The following is an 18,084-nucleotide window of genomic DNA, read 5'->3' as shown; positions in this document are numbered from 1 at the left end:
TGGAAAGCACATGACGAGACGACACCACACGTCGGGGCCGGAAGGGAGCCAAGGTCCTCCGTCCACTCCCCTATCCGCCGCCCCCGCCCCGCGCATGCGACACCACGTGTCCACCACCCATCTCCGTCGCCCCCGCGCCCCCATTCCTCCGCGCGCCCTCCCCGAGGTGAGATCACCGCATCCTTCTCCTCCTGCTCCGACTTGCGCTCCCCATCGCCGCTCCACTCCCTCGACCTCGCGAGCCGCCCCATGACCCTGTCCACGAGCCCCTATAACTAAGCCCCGGTCCCGAGCCAAATCCCTCCCGCTACCCGTCCCACCACCCCCGCATTTGGATGGATTCGGCGGCCTCTACAAATCGCTCCCCGCTGCGTCCCGCCGCCGCCGCCACCGCCACCGCACGCCGAAGCAGCAGCTCCGTCCGCCCCGCGCTTCCGAACCGGTGGGTTTCCCTTTTTTTCCCTCTCCGTTCGCGCGGCCTCGTTTCGCCGCGCTGCATTTTGTCGTTCTCGTGCCGTTCAATCTGCCGCTCTGAATGATGTGCGTGTGTTTGGTCGAGGTTCCCGTGCAGTGTAGCGGCGAGCAGGCTTGGGGTCGCGCCCGGCTGCGGAGGAGGGCAATTCGGAAAGGCAGGTGTCTCGATTTCGTACCTTTGTTTTTCGCGGTCTACCTCCATGCATCAACTCTAATTGGTGGATTGATCCGAGTGGATTTTGTCGTGGTGCAGGCGCAGCGATTTGGGTCCGTGCGGAGTACCTTGGCGAGAGCACAGACTGGTAATGCTGGGAGAATTGTGACCGAGGTATCGCACCGCACTAAGTGTTCATGCCCTGTATGGTTATACTATAGCACTGTATTTGTTCGTCGATCCATTTAGCTACCAGTCTACTGAACTGTTTGTTTGATACACATTCGTGGTCATTTGGCATGTCGTGAGCTATCGTCCTGGTAAAACCTCACACTAAGCGAATATGTTTGTATTTATCAACTGTATGATGCTGCGTATTCTTATTCCTCATTCTGTATCATGTTATTTTGGCTCAAGTGTATGTTCATTCTGTAACACCGCCAGGAAAGGGAAAGCGCAATGGCGGGTACCGAAATGCCCTTGAAATATTCTTCCGGCAAAGCATCCCCTCTAGGAGTGTCACAGGATGAAAGTGGTCTGAACTTCGCGATTTTCTCTCAACATGCTTCTTCTGTCACCCTCTGCATCAAGCTTCCTGAGAGGTATAGACAATCTTTCCTAAATTGTGTGGTTTTCTTGCTTTCAGTGTCATTTAAGTTAACGGTTTTTGCCTTTTAGGCCAGGACTCGTGAATCCTGGTTTTCCGCAAAACAAGTTGTTCATAAAGCCAAAACACATCCATATGTCGCACTTTGATCAACTGTTTGTGTATGTTGCAGATCGTGCACAAAACGATGTTTATTTGTTTCCCAGGTTGACATTTTGTTAGTTGATCTGGGGTGTTGGCCTGGTTGAAATAACCTTTTGCTGATCAGCATTGTGCTTTAGCTTGTTCATCTCACATTCTCTTTACAACGAAATATGATTTGTCTCATCGTCTGACATACTGGATTACCCTGCAGAGGAACCAAGGATGAAGAAAGTGAAAAGGCTGTGGAGTTTGCTTTAGATTGCCAGAAGAACAAAACTGGAGATATATGGCATGTGTCGGTGGAGGTATTCTTATGAAGCTTTGATGTTATCTGTACCTTTGAAGATAAGGCATTATTCTTTTGAATATTGACAACTTGGTGTGGCTGACATTTATGGAACAAGAATCCCATCATTCGTCTCATGTGTATCTGTATTACATATTCTTCAAAACAAGATTTAATTTTATGAGAATCATATATTTTGAAAGCACTGGTCTTATCACGTTAACTCATTCATAAAAAGAAACAAAATGCACTGCTGAGTAGTGCAGGCTCATAACTTTGGCTATCTCACTGTGTCACTTCTAGCATCTTTCAGTTTACTGCAAGGATTTTTGTGGTTTCTGGATGAAATCGGGGAGAAAAACCCTTAAATAAAAAAGCTTCCAGCATGTTACACATCTATCTTTTTTGGTCTTGGCTGAAAAACATATCCTTATGTTCTTTACAATATTATTGTTGGGAGGAGAAATCATTATGTTCTCTTTTGGTCTTGGCTGAAAACACATCCTTATGTTCTTTACAATATTTATTGTTAGGAGGAGAAATCTGTGCCTATTTTGCTTCTATTTATTTTCCCATGGAAGCTTGCTATCCATGTGCCAGAGCCATGAGTTGGTTGCGAGATCTTATGGGTTTCACCTCTAGCCTACCCCAACTTGTTTGGGACTAAAGGCTTTGTTGTTGTTGTTGTTGTTGTTGTTGTTGTTGTTGTTGTATATATGCTGAATGAAGCCTTCTATAACTGTACTTTCAGGGGTTGCCCACTTCTGGAGTTCTTTACGGATATCGTGTTAATGGTCCTCAAGGATGGGAACAAGGCCATAGGTTTGATAGCAACATTGTTCTTCTTGACCCTTACGCGAAACTAGTTTCTGGTCGAAATTACTTTGGGCTTGATAAAGGGCCCAGCCAGCCTTTTGGAACATATGATTTTGATAGCTCTCCTTTTGACTGGGGTGCTGACTACCAGCTTCCAAATTTGCCTGAGGTACTAGAATCATTTCATAGAAGAAATGCAGAAAGCATCCCAAACATGAAGTTCACTGCTTTTCTTCTGTTCTTTAATCTAGACAGATCTAGTTATATATGAAATGAACGTTCGCGCTTTCACTGCGGATGAGTCAAGTGGGCTTGATCCAGCTGTTCGTGGAAGCTATCTAGGATTCATCGACAAAGTAAGTTTTAATTTCTTCTTATTGTGTGGCTTGTGACCACAATTATTTGTTTGGTCCTTACGGGAAGTTATTAGCGAAATAAATATATTCCCACTATTATTTTAGTGATCTAGTTTTGGGAACCTGATATGCATATTAGGTTTCAGTGTTCAAGGCTTCAAGCCTATTGTTTAATGACTTATGCATGCAATAGTTGTGGTTTTGTAGATCCCGCATTTGCTTGAACTCGGAGTTAATGCAGTGGAGTTGCTACCTGTTTTTGAGTTTGATGAGCTGGAGTTCAAGAGGTACCCTAACCCAAGGGACCACATGGTAAAAATTCTGATATGCCACTTTGTGCATGATGTCATCATTATGGTTCATCAGTGGAATCAATTGTGGAATGACTTTTCATCTTCTCAATTGGAAGGTCAATACATGGGGTTATTCTACAATCAATTTTTTTGCTCCCATGACCCGCTATGCAAGTGCTGGTGGTGGACCATTGGCTGCTTCCAGAGAGCTCAAGCAGATGGTCAAGGCATTGCATAAAGCTGGTATAGAGGTATTGACATCCAGTAGATATGGCAACCTATTGTAGCATTCTTATCCATCCCACATGAGAACATGTGTTTAATGGTATCATCATTTTGTATAGGTTATTCTGGACGTCGTTTACAACCATACGAATGAAGCAGATGATGCTAATCCTTATGTTACTTCTTTCCGTGGCATCGACAACAAGGTGATTTATCTATTTGAGTTATAGCCGACGAAGGCACCTATCTGCTTGTCGCTCTATCTTTTCTTAGTTCTAATGTGTAGGCTGTGTTTTGTTCCGGGTTGAAAAGAACTAGGTTAGAATCGGAATAGGGCTGCTTAACTCAGAATTTGTGTATGGGTTTGCTCACTCCACCCTTTTGACCTGTTATTTTATAATGGGTCAGACAGTCACTGGTCTTAGAAGGCTAAGTACAATTTGTGACCAGGTTAAGTTAATCTGTTCTAAACCCCAAAGTGTTTAGAAGTGTACACCTGCTTCAGGTTTTACATGAATTTATACCAAAAACACTACTTTCATTCATGCAGGTTTATTACATGTTAGATCCGAAGAACAACTCTCAACTGCTGAACTTCTCGGGATGCGGTAAAACCATGATTCCTGAACTTCTGTTACTTGATTGTTTGTGACGTGCTTGTAATAGGTGAACATGTTCTAGGGTGCTACCTGATGCTTTGTATGTTCTTTGTTGCTCCGGCTTTAAGGATGTTAATGTATCTTGTTTTGCTGATCCGCTTACTAACCATGTACCTTGCTAATTTATCTTGCGATTGTGTGCTTCTAGGCAAATAAACTGCATATCTGGCTGCTACTTTGTTGTGATGTATTTCAAATGATGAATGTTGATTCAATCTATGTTTATTATCTTCGTCATGCCATCAGACTGAACCTTGCAGCCATGTTAGGTGCTATATTGACTGGTAGAAGGGTTAAGAGTGGTCACCTGGTCATTATTTGGCTGCAGCCACTATATTTCTCAACCCATGCATTGATGTGAGACTGCCACATTGCTACCTATAAGGAAACCTTGTTAAAAAAATATATTGGAAGCCTGCTTAATTATCTGGTTGATATAACATTTAGATGGCTAGGTACTTAATATTCTGGTACATTTAAAATTTCAAGTAAGTGGAACTTGTGTCTGCTCCTAAGTGTTAACAGTATAATTGGTTTAATCCAGGGAATACACTAAACTGCAACCATCCTGTTGTCATGGAACTCGTACTCGACAGCTTGAGACATTGGTATGCACAACTTGCATGTTGTTCTATACTTCAAGCAACTGCATTTTAGTTTATGCATATTTCTGTCTTCATGTTGATCATTTCTTTAGTCTTCATAATCAGTATAGTCAATGCTTCGACAGCACCTGTTTATACCTGTGTTCCACTCTCACAATCAAGTGCTAACAAGTAAATAAATATGCATGTGGAATTGAACTGTCGGATCTATATGATCAAATCAAGATGATACTGATAGACTGAAATTACTGAAAACTACCTCTATGTTGCAGTACACACTGCACACATTAATTCATAGCCATCAAATCATCTGGGTTGTGACACGTTATAGTTGATGAGGTCACTTGACTTCTTCAGTTAATATACGGGGAGGCCTGGCCTTCAGGCAATGGGAATGGATGACTCGAGTTGCTTGAGCAATTGATGCCAGCAACAAGTGTCAATGTCATAGCCTTTGAGAAAGAACTCACCCAACAAATGGTTCTTGCACATGGAACAAAAACATTGGTGGGGAAACTCCGGAACTCCCAATCCTAGGGTGACATGGAAGCTGTAACCATAGGAGGGGAGCGAAGCTCATGACTTCCATTTGTTCTTAAAAGAGGTGGGCTTCTGCTTCTATACCCACTCACACCAGCGAAGTGAATAGGAGCCAGTTCGATCGGAACAGGCTAGACCAAAAAAACGTGTGACCTGTCTAACCCACACTGAGTTTCTGGTTGGACCGGTTGCTTGCTGTGCCTCCAGACTGAGCCTCGCTTGCCAATCATTCTTGTTTCCTTACTCCTTGGTACCCATGATGTCCGGTCCATACCCAAGACATGGTGTAGAAGCATCAGGTAGCAACCAATTCTCATGGGAGTCTAGGTGGGTGACTCTTGTGCCTTGTGAGTGGACCGACTAAGTATTTTCAACCTTGAACGAGTGACGTCGCTAGGGATCTCCTTATCAAAGTATTGTATGCACTGACAAATCCTATATTAAATGTATTAGTGCAAGGCAGCCAAAGGATCAAGAAAACTGCACTGTAGTAGTTCATTCATATCTTGATACAAAATTCAGACCAAGTATTTTCGTATGATCTCTTTTTCAAAGAATTCATCATATTTTAAGTATGTTTTCTTATTTGCATGACTATTTGATGCTTCAAGGGTTAAGGAGTATCACATAGATGGATTTCGGTTTGACCTTGCAAGTGTTCTTTGTCGTGGACCAGATGGTAGTCCTCTTGATGCTCCTCCACTCATCAGGGTAATTTTATAGTTGCAGAACTTTAGTGTTTAACTTCAAATCAGAGATACAATTTTCCTCTTTTTAATCAAGTGAAGTTCATTGATATCATAAAACACAAGACATAAGTTCTTACATCAACTATTGTCCATATCTTACTATGGTTGATCGGATACAAATTGTGACCTAATGAATTCACATGAACCAATGCCACCTTGAAATTTATGGACTTCACTACATTGTATGCCGTATTTGCTTTCTCTTTCTCAGTTGTTGAACTATTTGTCGGGCAGATATTTAGTGCAATCATGCAAAATTTCATCATCAGATATTCAGCTCTTCATTAATGAAGTAGATTTAGAGGAACCTGAGGGTCCTATGAATGTGTGACCTTTTGAATGCCCCCTTACATTTATGAAATTGCAAATGATATATCACACCTTCTCAAGACTGCAATGTTCATCTGATAGCCTACATTAGTGTTTTTTGTAGAATTATCAGCCTATGATGTTTGTTGTTATTTTATCTCATTGTTTATTTTGCTGGTCACAGGAAATTGCCAAAGATTCTGTGTTATCTCGATGCAAGATAATTGCTGAACCTTGGGATTGTGGAGGTCTTTATCTAGTAGGGCGTTTCCCTAACTGGGACAGGTAATTTTGCACTATGTGTATTGAAATTGCTGGATATGTATATTTTTCTTACTTTTGTTTCCTGTTTAGCACTAAACTATTTTTACACTGCGATGATAATGTAGCACAAAGAGTTGTTGTTATTCTAACATAGCTGATGTAATGCTCCGATGATCATTTATAAATTACCCCCTCCGTCCCATAATATAAGAGCGTTCTTAACACTAGTGTAGTGTCAAAAACGCTCTTATATTTTGGGACGGAGGGAGTACTTAACAACTGCACTCCTTTTCATATGGTGGTCCCTTTTGTTGCCTAAACTTGCTGCCGGTAATTTCAAATATATGAAGAGCTGAATACGTTTCAATGTTGTTGGTGAATATTGCCAATATTTCTAAGATATAATCAAATGTTCTTGTAGGTGGGCTGAATGGAATGGAAAGTACAGAGACGATCTTCGAAGGTTCATCAAGGTACTGTTTGCTAAATCCCGATCCTGATCTTTACCATTCTCCAAATTCCCGATCGTTTCCGTATATTCTTAAGACAGATCATTAGATGGTTCTGTTCATGACCTTTTTGTTGTGGCGAAAAATTAAGTATCCTCTATCTTATATTTATATTGACAAAACCAAGTTATAGATATAAAACTCAGAAAGATAAAAAAGGCCAGAACAGCTAAAAGAGAGAAATATTACCACAGAAGAATATAGAATTTTCAAGAATGTATGAGGCTTCTCGGCCTGTTCAAATTTACTGACCCAATTTTCCATGGACTGCTGTTGCTTCTACTCACTCATGCTTTCCATAGCATAATGTCTTTGAATCAATCATAACTAAATTATCAAAGACCTACAACACCAAGATATTTCCTTTTTAGCATCAGTGGATTTTGATAACATTTGATCTGAATTTAGAGTGCACTTCTGCAAAAGAGTTTGTCCTGATTACTTTCTTTGTTATATTTCCAATTTTATTTCTGCAAGCACTGATGAATGATTGAATGCTGCTAATTTTGAGGGTTTTTGCAGGGTGACCCTGGTATGAAGGGGGTGTTGGCAACTCGTGTGTCTGGATCTGCTGATCTCTACCAGGTATTTTGTTCAGATGCGCTCTTTCCCTGCCTGCCTTTTTATCCATCAGTTGAAGATTTTCCTTGCTTGGTTATATCATCACTAAACATACTTTCTTTTGGAGCCCTGTTTCTTGATGTTTTGTAGTAGTTTTTAAAGTATTTGTAAATTCCTAAGCTAAATACAGGAAACACACAATTATGTGTGTGTTTGCGACAAAGAAATTCCTGAGCTCAAGCCTTCAGTGTTGTTGAAAGTTGAAACTATACACTTGCTATTTCCATAGTGTCATCAGGGTGCAGCTTATGCTATTAACATATGCAACCTCCAAATTTATTTTGTACGCAATTCTAATTGCACTGTTTTCAATGCTCATTCTGATTAATTCCTGCAAGATCCACCCAAATGCTTAACGGTATTGGCTGTACTCTGAATATTGTTGGAGATGTCATTTCGAAATTTAAACCAGTTCTCTATGTATGGAGGTGTTAGGAGCCTCTGTGAATAAGCTTTGGGACTTCTTTTTATGTGGAAGATTTAGGATTACATAGTTCAAAACAGGACGACGTGTAAAATCAAGTTTTGATGTGATATTGATTGGCAGGTGAACCAGCGGAAGCCTCATCATGGTGTGAACTTTATAATAGCACATGATGGGTTCACCTTATGTGACCTTGTTTCATACAACTTAAAGGTAACTCGAGTATTACCAAAACACTATAAAGTTAAGGTCCTTCTATACAAGTAGTGGTGTCTATGTTAATATGCTTTCTGTTTGACCAAAATTATATAGCACAACGATGCTAATGGAGAAGGTGGGCGTGATGGATGCAATGATAATTTTAGCTGGAACTGTGGTGTTGAAGGTACCATAATTACTCATTATCACGCGTTGCTCTTCACATTGAAATTAGCAGCTGAAAAGAGAATTTTTTCTTTTCTTCGAGCAACCAAGGAGCTCTGCCTTCTCATATATAAGAAGAGAATTGGCCAGTTAATAAGGAAAAGTGGCTGAAAACTGATACAACGAGCCATACAAACACACCGGCCCCGAGGCTGCACCCCCAACTGGCCGACTACTCTGCCACCCAAGCGACCCTAGTCGACACCCTACCACACGACCCGGAGTTGCCCCTCCGGCTTACAAACATCAGCAACACAGCACACGGGCCCCGAGGCCCCGCACCCAATGGGTCGATGACTCAACCACCCAAGCAGCCAGAGGAGACACCCAACCACACAGAGGCGATCTCCAGAGCCGCCGTTCTTAAGATATTTGACTGAAGTATAGTATTGCACAACAAGGAGAACACAAAATGCTCTTTTAGTTTAAAATTAATTTTGTAGTATGCTTGACACTTGACAGAACTCATGCATAGTCTTAGTACTGGAGCTTTCTGTATCACGATTAGACCAAATACAACTATGTCGCCTCCAAAGTGGAGTAGCCCAATTCTGCCCTTCTTTGCGGAGTTGGATTCTCTGTTCTTGTGATGGGCGTCGTGTTCTGTCCGTTTGTGTGGATGGCATCTAGGCCAGGGTTGGTTTGGTGATGTTTGTTGTAATGTCTGTCTTGTGACCGTTGGTTGTGGTCTTGTCTTGAGTGGTCGGTTGCTTCAGCGTAGTCTTAGGCTTCTACGGTTACTACTATTTTTATATCAATGCATCGAGACGCAAGCTTTCTGTTTTCTCGGAGAAAATACAACCATGGATGGTTATCATATTTTGGAAGGAACATTAGTTCAGTTTGTTTCACTTAACGCCATCATGTTATGTGTAGATATTGATATATTCGTTGCTTGTTTTTGAAAGATTTGACATATTAAATGTTGGTAACAACCTATTTTGGTCTTGTTGCCAAACAGGAGAAACAAATGATTCAAATGTATTAGCTCTGCGTTCGAGACAAATGAAGAACTTCCATGTGGCATTAATGATTTCTCAAGTAAATATTATTGATCACTCCACAGTTGGACTTTTACGTGGTATTGCATAATGTAAAAATTACTAATTGTGTACATTTTTTTGTAATAGGGCACCCCAATGATGTTGATGGGAGATGAATATGGTCATACACGTTATGGAAACAATAATAGCTATGGACATGATACCTGCATAAACAATTTCCAGTGGGGACAGGTTACATATTATTTTGGTTTTCCATTCAAAATGTGTTATGGATGTGCCACATCTATATGCTAACTTGTTTTCCCCCCCTGTCCATGTGATACAGTTGGCGGAAAGAAGATATGGCCATTTCAGGTTTTTCTCAGAGATGATTAAGTTCCGTCAGAACCACCCAATACTGAAACGGGACAGGTTTCTCAGTAAAGTATGTTCAAATTCTTAGTGTTGTTCTTGCAGTTGACTGGCGTATTGAAAATAAACATTTCTTCCTTTACTGAAATATAGTCATCAGTTTCTGTTGAGTATTTGCTAAGTATGTGATCTCCCTGGTCTCTTATTGTGCATTGCATGTTAGAAACGACAATTCCTAGCTTTTGTAGGATTCAAGTATGCAACTCTTGGTTTGATTTTCTTCCAAAGGTTTTCATTGCATTCTGATCTTTCTTGATTGTAGAATGATGTCACTTGGCACGAGGATTGTTGGGATAACTTGGAAAGCAAATTCTTGGCATTCACGTAAGGAAGTTTGGCTTTCAGTTTTGATCGTATAATTCATTCTGACCATATGATAGTATTGTTGTAATTTGGTTGCAATGGCCAATGAGTTCTTGTCTTCTCAACTGTTTTGTTTGGCGATTAATGTAGGATACACGACCACAACTCTGGTGGAGATATCTATTTGGCATTCAATGCCCATGACTATTCTGTGGATGCTGTGATTCCCCCAGCCCCTCAACAAAAACACTGGAACCGTGTGGTATGCATAGTTTCTGGTCTTGCTAAATTTTTGTAACTCAGTGGTCGTACTGTCTAGTTCCTCCGGTGCTACTACATCTATTGCTTGGATAAATCTACTGATTTTCCTCACAATGTTTTCCAAGAAAGATAGATTTTTGCAATTTTCTGGAAGCAAGTGGCTTAGTTCTGAACTTGCTACTCCCTCCGATCCATATTAATTGACGCTGCTCTAGTTTAATGTTGTACTAACTTTGTACTAGAGCAGCGTCAATTAATATGGATCGAAGGGAGTACAAGTTTAATGGATAATTAGCCTGAAACTGCTATTGTGTCCTTGTTGCAGGTGGATACCAACCTGGAATCACCAAACGATATTGCACCGGAAGGGGTGCCACTTACTGGATCAGGGTATAGAATTGCTCCATTCTCTTCCATCTTGCTCAAGGCAAGCCCATAGATTGGAGTAGACAGGCCACAGTCTGAAGGAAGCATGAGAATAATGTCAGTTTCGACTCATTTTGGTGAGTTGTCAGTTGGTTAAAACAGTACGCGGATCTTACTCTCCTAGCCCTGGACAACGCATGCTGCAAAGCGTGACAAACTCTTGAGCTGGGAGTCGGGCGCATCTTTGTGAAATCGACTACAGTTGCAACTGGTATATAGAGCTTTGTCTAATAATGGCACACTTTGTTTCCACTGTTCCACATGTAAGTAGACTGAAGTTGCTAGCCATTTAGTTGGGGATAAGAAGTCTGGAGGGAATCTAGTCCATAGCTGTCTGTTCTTTCATTCTTCCTTCGACCTGTGAATGGCTACCAAGCTCTTTGTTCCTATAATAATGTGGCACTGAAATGCCCTCGTTTGCAAGTCAATTTGTGTTTTTGTGACATTATAACATTCTAGAATAAAGATACGAGGGGCGCATTTGCCTTGAAAGGCCCCATTGCAACATCTTAAGCATGGAGCCATGAGGCATGATTAATGCTAGAAGTTGATGGTAAGTTCTGGTATTTTTATATCATCAATTCCCTGAACTAACATGCTGCCCCGAGTTCTTGCCTGTAGCCGCATGTAGCGATTGCGACCACGCCGTGGCGGTGCCATGCTCATCGCGCACTGGGCCAAGGGCGACGGCGGTTGGCACGCAGGAGATTTCTACATGCGCGGCATGAGAAATGCTACAGCTTCCCCAACAGGGATCGCCAGGCAGGGCCGGGGCCGGCGCTTGAACCGGGCATGTGATGGAGTTCCCATGTCCATCTCACCTGAACGCCCACCAATGTGGCCAGCCAGCTCCTCCATCACAGCCAGGTAATCCTCAATCATTGGCGACCACCTAACTAACCTCCCATCAAGCTCCAGACACGAGGAAATACAACGAAACGAAGCTAGATGAGCGCCTTTAGACGAGCGAATCACCGGCGAACTTAGCTGTCCTGTTATATTAGGGGGTCCCGATCGTAAGGCTGTGGGGGCATGCTTTGCAAGCAGCGGCTGTCTTTCTGATTTGGCTCGTGCTATTGTTTTTTGTGATGGCGGCTGCTTCGCTAGTACTACTGGTACCAACCACCTCTTGATTAACCAACGGATGGTGGAATTTTGAATTTGCTTGGGAAAAATTCCCAATCATTTTGTCGACGACCCATTCAGTCTATGATTATGTCAAGCTGGTTTAGGCGCCCACTTTCTTCCGAATATGTGAAGGACTTCTTCCAACCGACTGCCGAACAAAATTCTCCCGGACACAGGAATTGGTAAGAAAACTATGCCCACTTTTACCTTTCTTTTAGGCAATGCCCACTTTTACCTGATGTAGCATGAGATTTGCTATCCATTTGCCATGAGTCAATGCCTTCGTAAACACTTTGATGAGTGGCCAAGCAAAATGCCTAGCTGCGCACTGATCTTTTATGACATCTACTATTAACCTCCGTGGCCCACTTGGCATCTCCGGTTTTTATACAACTGTGCAGCACTACTACATGCTTCGTGGGCGTGCAACAGGGCCATGGGAGACGACACCTCCACGACTTTTTATCACAGTGCCCAGCAGAGTTCGCGGCCGTCACGTAGCGGCCTTGCACCCACGTAGTCGTAGATTTCATTTCACTCGGAAGATGGTGGTTGTCGTCGCTTAGTTGGTACGTCGGCGTCACATAGCTCTGTACTACACCGCGGCTGGCCGACCGGCCGGAATCTTCCACCCTGGCCACAGCCCGTCTCCATGGACCTGACGGGGCTTTGATCGAACCAACGGACTTGTTTTTGGCAAGTTTGCTCTTGTTAAATCGGATCGGCTCAGATGTCATTCGGTGGATAATATTCCGGGCAGGATCAGGATGTTTGTTGGCAACTCACGGCCTAGAACAATGGGAATATGGGTTTATATCGTCGATCAGAAGGTCAATGATATTCGTTGGTCGTGTACATTTTTAGATACTCCCTCCGTTTCTTTTTAGTCTGCATATAAGGTTTGGTCAAAGTCAAGCTTGGTAAAGTTTGACTAATTTTATATTAAAAAATATAAACATTCACAATATGAAATCAATATTATCGGATGCACCATGAAACGTATTTTCATATTATATGGTTTTAGTATTGTAGATGTTCATATTTTTTATATAAATTTGGTCAAACTTTGTCTAGTTTGACTTTGACCAAATCTTATATGCGGAGTAAAAAGAAACGGAGGGAGTACAAAGATTGGTTGGCACATTTCTCTATTTTTTTATTACATAAAAAATGGAGTTAAGGAAGTTAGCGTCTCTACCATACCTCCCCCCCACCTCCTCCTCCCCCGCCGCCGGGGGATGCCATGAGCAAAGATCTTGCGACGGATGGCGGTGGTAGGGCTCTTGTTGATCTCCCGTCATGGTGGTTGCCCGTTAGAGGATGGCGCACGGCGGATTATGGCATGGAAGCCAAGGCGGTGGTAGCGATGGGTAGTCGCAGGGGCATCGAGGGCGGAGTGGCGACCCCTTCATAACGTTTTGCGCGAGGTTCCTTGTCATCGGATGATGCCAAATCTAGAGCGCACATTGACGCAATCGTCGGGAATAAGTTTGCCTCCATTGGTTGGATCAAGTGATGTTAGATTTTGTGCGCCAAGCCAAAAGACTCGATGTGGTCTTTGTCGGCTAGACTTGGTAACGACATTGCTCTTACATCATCTCCTTGATGGCGTTATCTTCGGTTTCTAGAGGTGATCTCCAGATGAAAACTCGTGTTCTTGCCTTTACTGGCTTTGTTCTGACATCGTTGTCATATACGCATTGCATTTTCCTTGTCTAGGAAAAAGTCAGCTTTACTTAGGCTGAGTTTGGTATTGTGGTGGTTTATGATAACCTTGTGTTGCCTAATCTGTTTTTGCCTATTTGAGCGTATGTTTGAACCACTTTTGTCTACTTTTGTGACTAATTTTACATAGTAATTATGAAATCGTCATAACAAAACACAATTCGGCAATCACAAATTAAGCCTTAAAAAGGAGGCACAATGATTCAAGTAGTGAACAGGTTTGTTGCATGTTTGAAACGAGTTTCTTATAATTAGATAGTGATTCCAGTTTAGTAAGGAATGAAACATGAGTTTCGACAAAGTTACTATGAAAATCGTAAATTAACTTGGTTTTCAAAGTAAGTTTTCAGGGACCATCCATTGTTGCGATTAGTCCATATTTCCATTGAACTCTTGCTTTCAGGCAGGGACTTGCTTTTGTCGGTTTGATTCAGAGCTCTGCCTATCTACCCACATAATCACACTCTTCCACATGGTTGTTAGGAATGAGACAAGTGCAATCGTGTGTATCTTCTGTCCAAAGAATATGAACGTTGGAGGAGTGGAGCGTTGGGCTTTGGAAGGGCACGGTTTAGGTTGGAAAACTTTGGATTTATCTTATGGAACAAGGTGGACATTTTGAGAAGGAAAGGAACGGCACATTAGGTTCTGGAAAGATTTGGCATGTTAGGTATACCCTATGGACCAAATCGAGCAATCTAAACGTGTGGAGCTTTAGGTTTTGAAAAGGGTTTGGGTTAGGCTGTACATAACAGGCAGGAGACCAAAACTTGCAAGCCAAACAATGTGCGTGAAGAATACACGGAAGAGATAGCTTGATAATAGCAATTTCTCTTGTTTTTCCAACCGTCTTTGTTAGTGTGATTCCTTTCTCGTTTCGTTGTGTCGTAAACCCAAAATTTTGATGGAGAAACGCTGATAGCAACCCAATCATCTACCAACGGCTCAATATAGAATTGGTGTGGGCAACGTGCGCTCCATTGATCGGCACCAAACCAATCATTTCATTCCGAAGGTGTTAATTATGTAGGCAACCAATCTTAGCTGGTTGATGCTATCATGAAATGATCAAAACAAGGAGCTCTATTTTATGGCTATTTTTCTAGAAAGACGTTTTTCCTTATAAGTGCCCCACGACGTGCGCGTGCACACATACTAACATACACAATGTACAGCCTCTTGCTAGTTTTGCAAGTTTTATTTACTGAGCAAAAAATATGATGTATATCAGGCAACGCAATACATCATGAAATGATGAGACAATGCGGGTTATTGATCTTTGGATGAGAAAGATGACGATGTTTGATGATTTGACACTCGCATACTCGGTCCGATCGTACAGGGTGAACCACACACGTAAATCGGTAAACCATCTTGGAATGAGTCAGTCGCATTCGGTTGATGGTTATTTTCTACACCCTTAGAGGGTGCTTGATACGTTTTAGTCTCATGACTAAAAGTAGTGAGACTAAAACTTGCTAGCCTTACCCATGCTTGGATCCAAATACTGAAGAGACTAAAATCAAGTTAATGAGCATTTATTATCCTTCAAACCCTCGAATCAAGAACTCGCCTGTGTTAAAGGAGGCACTACTAGGAAAAGGGCTATAGATGGAATGGCCACTAATGGCGCACCAGATATGTGGTGCGCCATTGCTATGTAGCAGTGGCGCACCATGTGCTGGTGCGCCATTAGTGTGAAATACACTAATGACGCACCAGACACACGGTGCGCCATTAGTAACAAATTTTTATTTTTTTTATTTTGCCAGACATACTAATGGCGCACCAGGACATAGTGCGCCATTACTAGTTGTAACTAGTAGTAATGGCGCACCAGCAGCATAGTGAGCCACTACAATATTTTTTTTATTTTTTACTTTTTTACAAAACTACTAATAGCGCATCAGGGGCAGTGCGCCATTACTAGTTTAAGCTAGTAATGGCGCACTGCTCCCCCGTACGCCATTAGTGTATATTTCATGGACACTTGATCTCGATCCCCCTCCATCTCGATCGCTATCCCACCTCGCCAGATCCGGTCCCCCTCGCCGCCGAGCACCCCTGCACCCTCTACCCCGCTCCACCGGGCGCCACCGCCGACCCCCCGCACCCTCCCCCGTTCCACCGCCGCCGACGACCCACCGCACCCTAGCTCCCCTGCTCCACCGCCGCCGACGATCCACCGCACCCTCCCCGGCCCGCTCCACCGCCGCCGACGACCCCCCGCACCCTCCCCCACTCCATCGCCGCCGACGACCCACCGCACCCTAGCTCCCCTGCTCCACAGCCGCCGACGACCCAGCGCACCCTCCCCGGCCCGCTCCACCGCCGCCGCCGACCCCCCGCACCCTAGCTCCCCTGCTCCACCGCCGCCGACGACCCACCGCACCCTCCCCGGCCCGCTCCACCGCCGCCGACGCCCCCCCGCACCCTCCCCGGCCCGCTCCACCGCCGCCGACGACCCCCCGGCCCGCACCCTCCCCGCCCCGCTCCACCGCCATCGACGACCACCCGCACCCTAGCTCCCCTGCTCCACCGCCGCCGCCGACCCCCTGCACCCTCCCCGGCCCGCTCCACCGCCGCCGACGACCCCCCGCCCCCTCCCCGGCCTGCTCCATCGTCACAAATTATTACTGTTTTTGTAAAAAATTGTTACTGTTTCATATTCATATTCATTTTCTAAAAAATTTATTAGATGCAACAAAAAATAATAAAAAAATTACTTATGGCGCACCTATGGCTGGTGCGCCATTGCTACATAATTTTTTTTACTAATGGCGCACCCGTCGTGGGTGCGCCATTGCTATGTAAAAAAAACATTCTAATGGCGCACCGCTTCGGGGTGCGCCATTAGTAAGTTTCCCCCCTTAGCTAATTCCTCCCCTCTCCCTCGCCAGTCCACCCGCGCGCTCACCTGACCCATGACGCCGCCGCCCCGACCCCCGCCGGACTCCACCCCCGTCGCCCCCGCGCCCCCGTGCCCCCCACCACTGCAGCTCCCCCGCGCCGCCGCCCCCGCGCCCTCCACAACTGCAGCTCCCCCGCGCCGCCCCACGAAGCACGTGGCCGCCGGCCTCCCCACGACCAACCGAGGCGCCCAGGAGGACCGCCGCCGTCTTCCTCTTCGACTACGAGGACCCGGACGAGCTCGGACGCCCTCGAGCCATCCCTTCGACGCCGCCGCCGCCACCGACCCCGACCCCTCCGGCGACCGCCCGCGCCCGCCCAGGTACCTCTCCTCCTTCCTCCTTCCTCCTTGTCCAGCGCCCGCCGCCCCGACAGCATCTCCAGCAGCACCTCTGAGCAATTTGCTCCACTTGTTCATGCAAGCTAGTAAAACTGTTGTTCTTCTTCTTGCTCCTGTGATGGATTTTCTGAACCTTACATTCGTTCCTACACTAGTACTTCTTCTGCTCTGTTTAAAACTGCTCTTCTCTTTTTGTATTAGTCTCAGATAAGCAAGCATGATGCAATTATGATCTGGGCAACCGCAGATAAGTAGTAGGAGTAACTATGTTTGTAAATCAAAATTGCTTCACTCCTCGTGATAATCTGCAGATTCAAGTTGTGGCAAAAAAATGTTCTGTCTATTTACAGTGTGGAGTATACAGTTATTACAGTGTCAATGTTGATGATTTACAGTGTGGAGTAGTCATATTTTTCTTTGAAATCTAAGTGCAATTTCTCTGTCTTGTTGCTAACTGAATTTACAGTACTAAGTGGTCTCTAAATTCTGCAGTATTTATGTTCATGACTTTACTGAACTATGTTGTCTTTTCTAATAGTGCCTTGATTTAAATAGTTATATTTTAGCTTCATGGTTCTGTGTAATTTGTGCCTTGATTTTCTGTCATCTCTGAATTTTGTTGTTCCTGTGCTTGCTACTCCTTAATTCACACATGTACAGGAGGTACAAGAGGTTAAATTGAATCTAACCCTCCAATGTTATATGTTTTGAACTCCTTCCTGAAATCCCTTCTATTATTTTTATCCCAAACAAGTACCCAGGTTTATAAAGATCTAGTGAGCATTGCCAGTGTTGGGGAGGGAGTGATCTGAATTGGTTTATGTGACTCATCCTCATTAACTTTTCTCTCTAACCTTTTTTACAGTACAAATAAATTGTTCCTTCTTCTGTATTTGACCACTGTTTATTGTGGTTTTGATTTTGTTACAGTGTTCTCAAGTATAACAACATAGTGGGATCATTTGTCAACATAGTGGGATCATTTTGCAGATTCCAGCAAACAACATAGTGGGATCATTTGTCAACATAGTGGGATCATTTTGCAGATTCCAGCAAACAACATAGTGGGATCATTTGTCAAGGCCAGCATCGGAGTGCTAATTTACATGTATAAATAG

The 18,084-nt window shown here is 43.7% G+C and overlaps 1 protein-coding gene across 1 annotated transcript; it reads left to right on the top strand.

Annotated features, from left to right (window-relative positions):
- The first annotated feature begins 4 nt into the window (after nt 1-4).
- Nucleotides 5-11,355, top strand: LOC109733236 (isoamylase 3, chloroplastic). Its single transcript, XM_020292434.4, has 24 exons — nt 5-442; nt 572-629; nt 728-802; nt 1,073-1,230; nt 1,591-1,684; nt 2,417-2,650; nt 2,733-2,837; nt 3,045-3,149; nt 3,247-3,381; nt 3,475-3,561; nt 3,906-3,963; nt 4,559-4,622; nt 5,771-5,870; nt 6,402-6,502; nt 6,903-6,954; nt 7,513-7,575; nt 8,159-8,248; nt 8,348-8,420; nt 9,420-9,499; nt 9,589-9,693; nt 9,788-9,886; nt 10,136-10,197; nt 10,327-10,438; nt 10,763-11,355. The coding sequence occupies exons 1-24, from the start codon at nt 336-338 to the stop codon at nt 10,874-10,876; spliced, it is 2,331 nt and encodes a 776-aa protein (XP_020148023.1). The 5' UTR covers nt 5-335; the 3' UTR covers nt 10,877-11,355.
- Nucleotides 11,356-18,084: the final 6,729 nt, after the last annotated feature.

This window comes from Aegilops tauschii, chromosome 5 (assembly GCF_002575655.3).
Source record: "Aegilops tauschii subsp. strangulata cultivar AL8/78 chromosome 5, Aet v6.0, whole genome shotgun sequence".
NCBI classification, from domain to species: domain Eukaryota; kingdom Viridiplantae; phylum Streptophyta; class Magnoliopsida; order Poales; family Poaceae; genus Aegilops; species Aegilops tauschii.
Note: the sequence above shows the minus strand (reverse complement) of the source record. Positions and strands in the feature narration are given on the sequence as shown.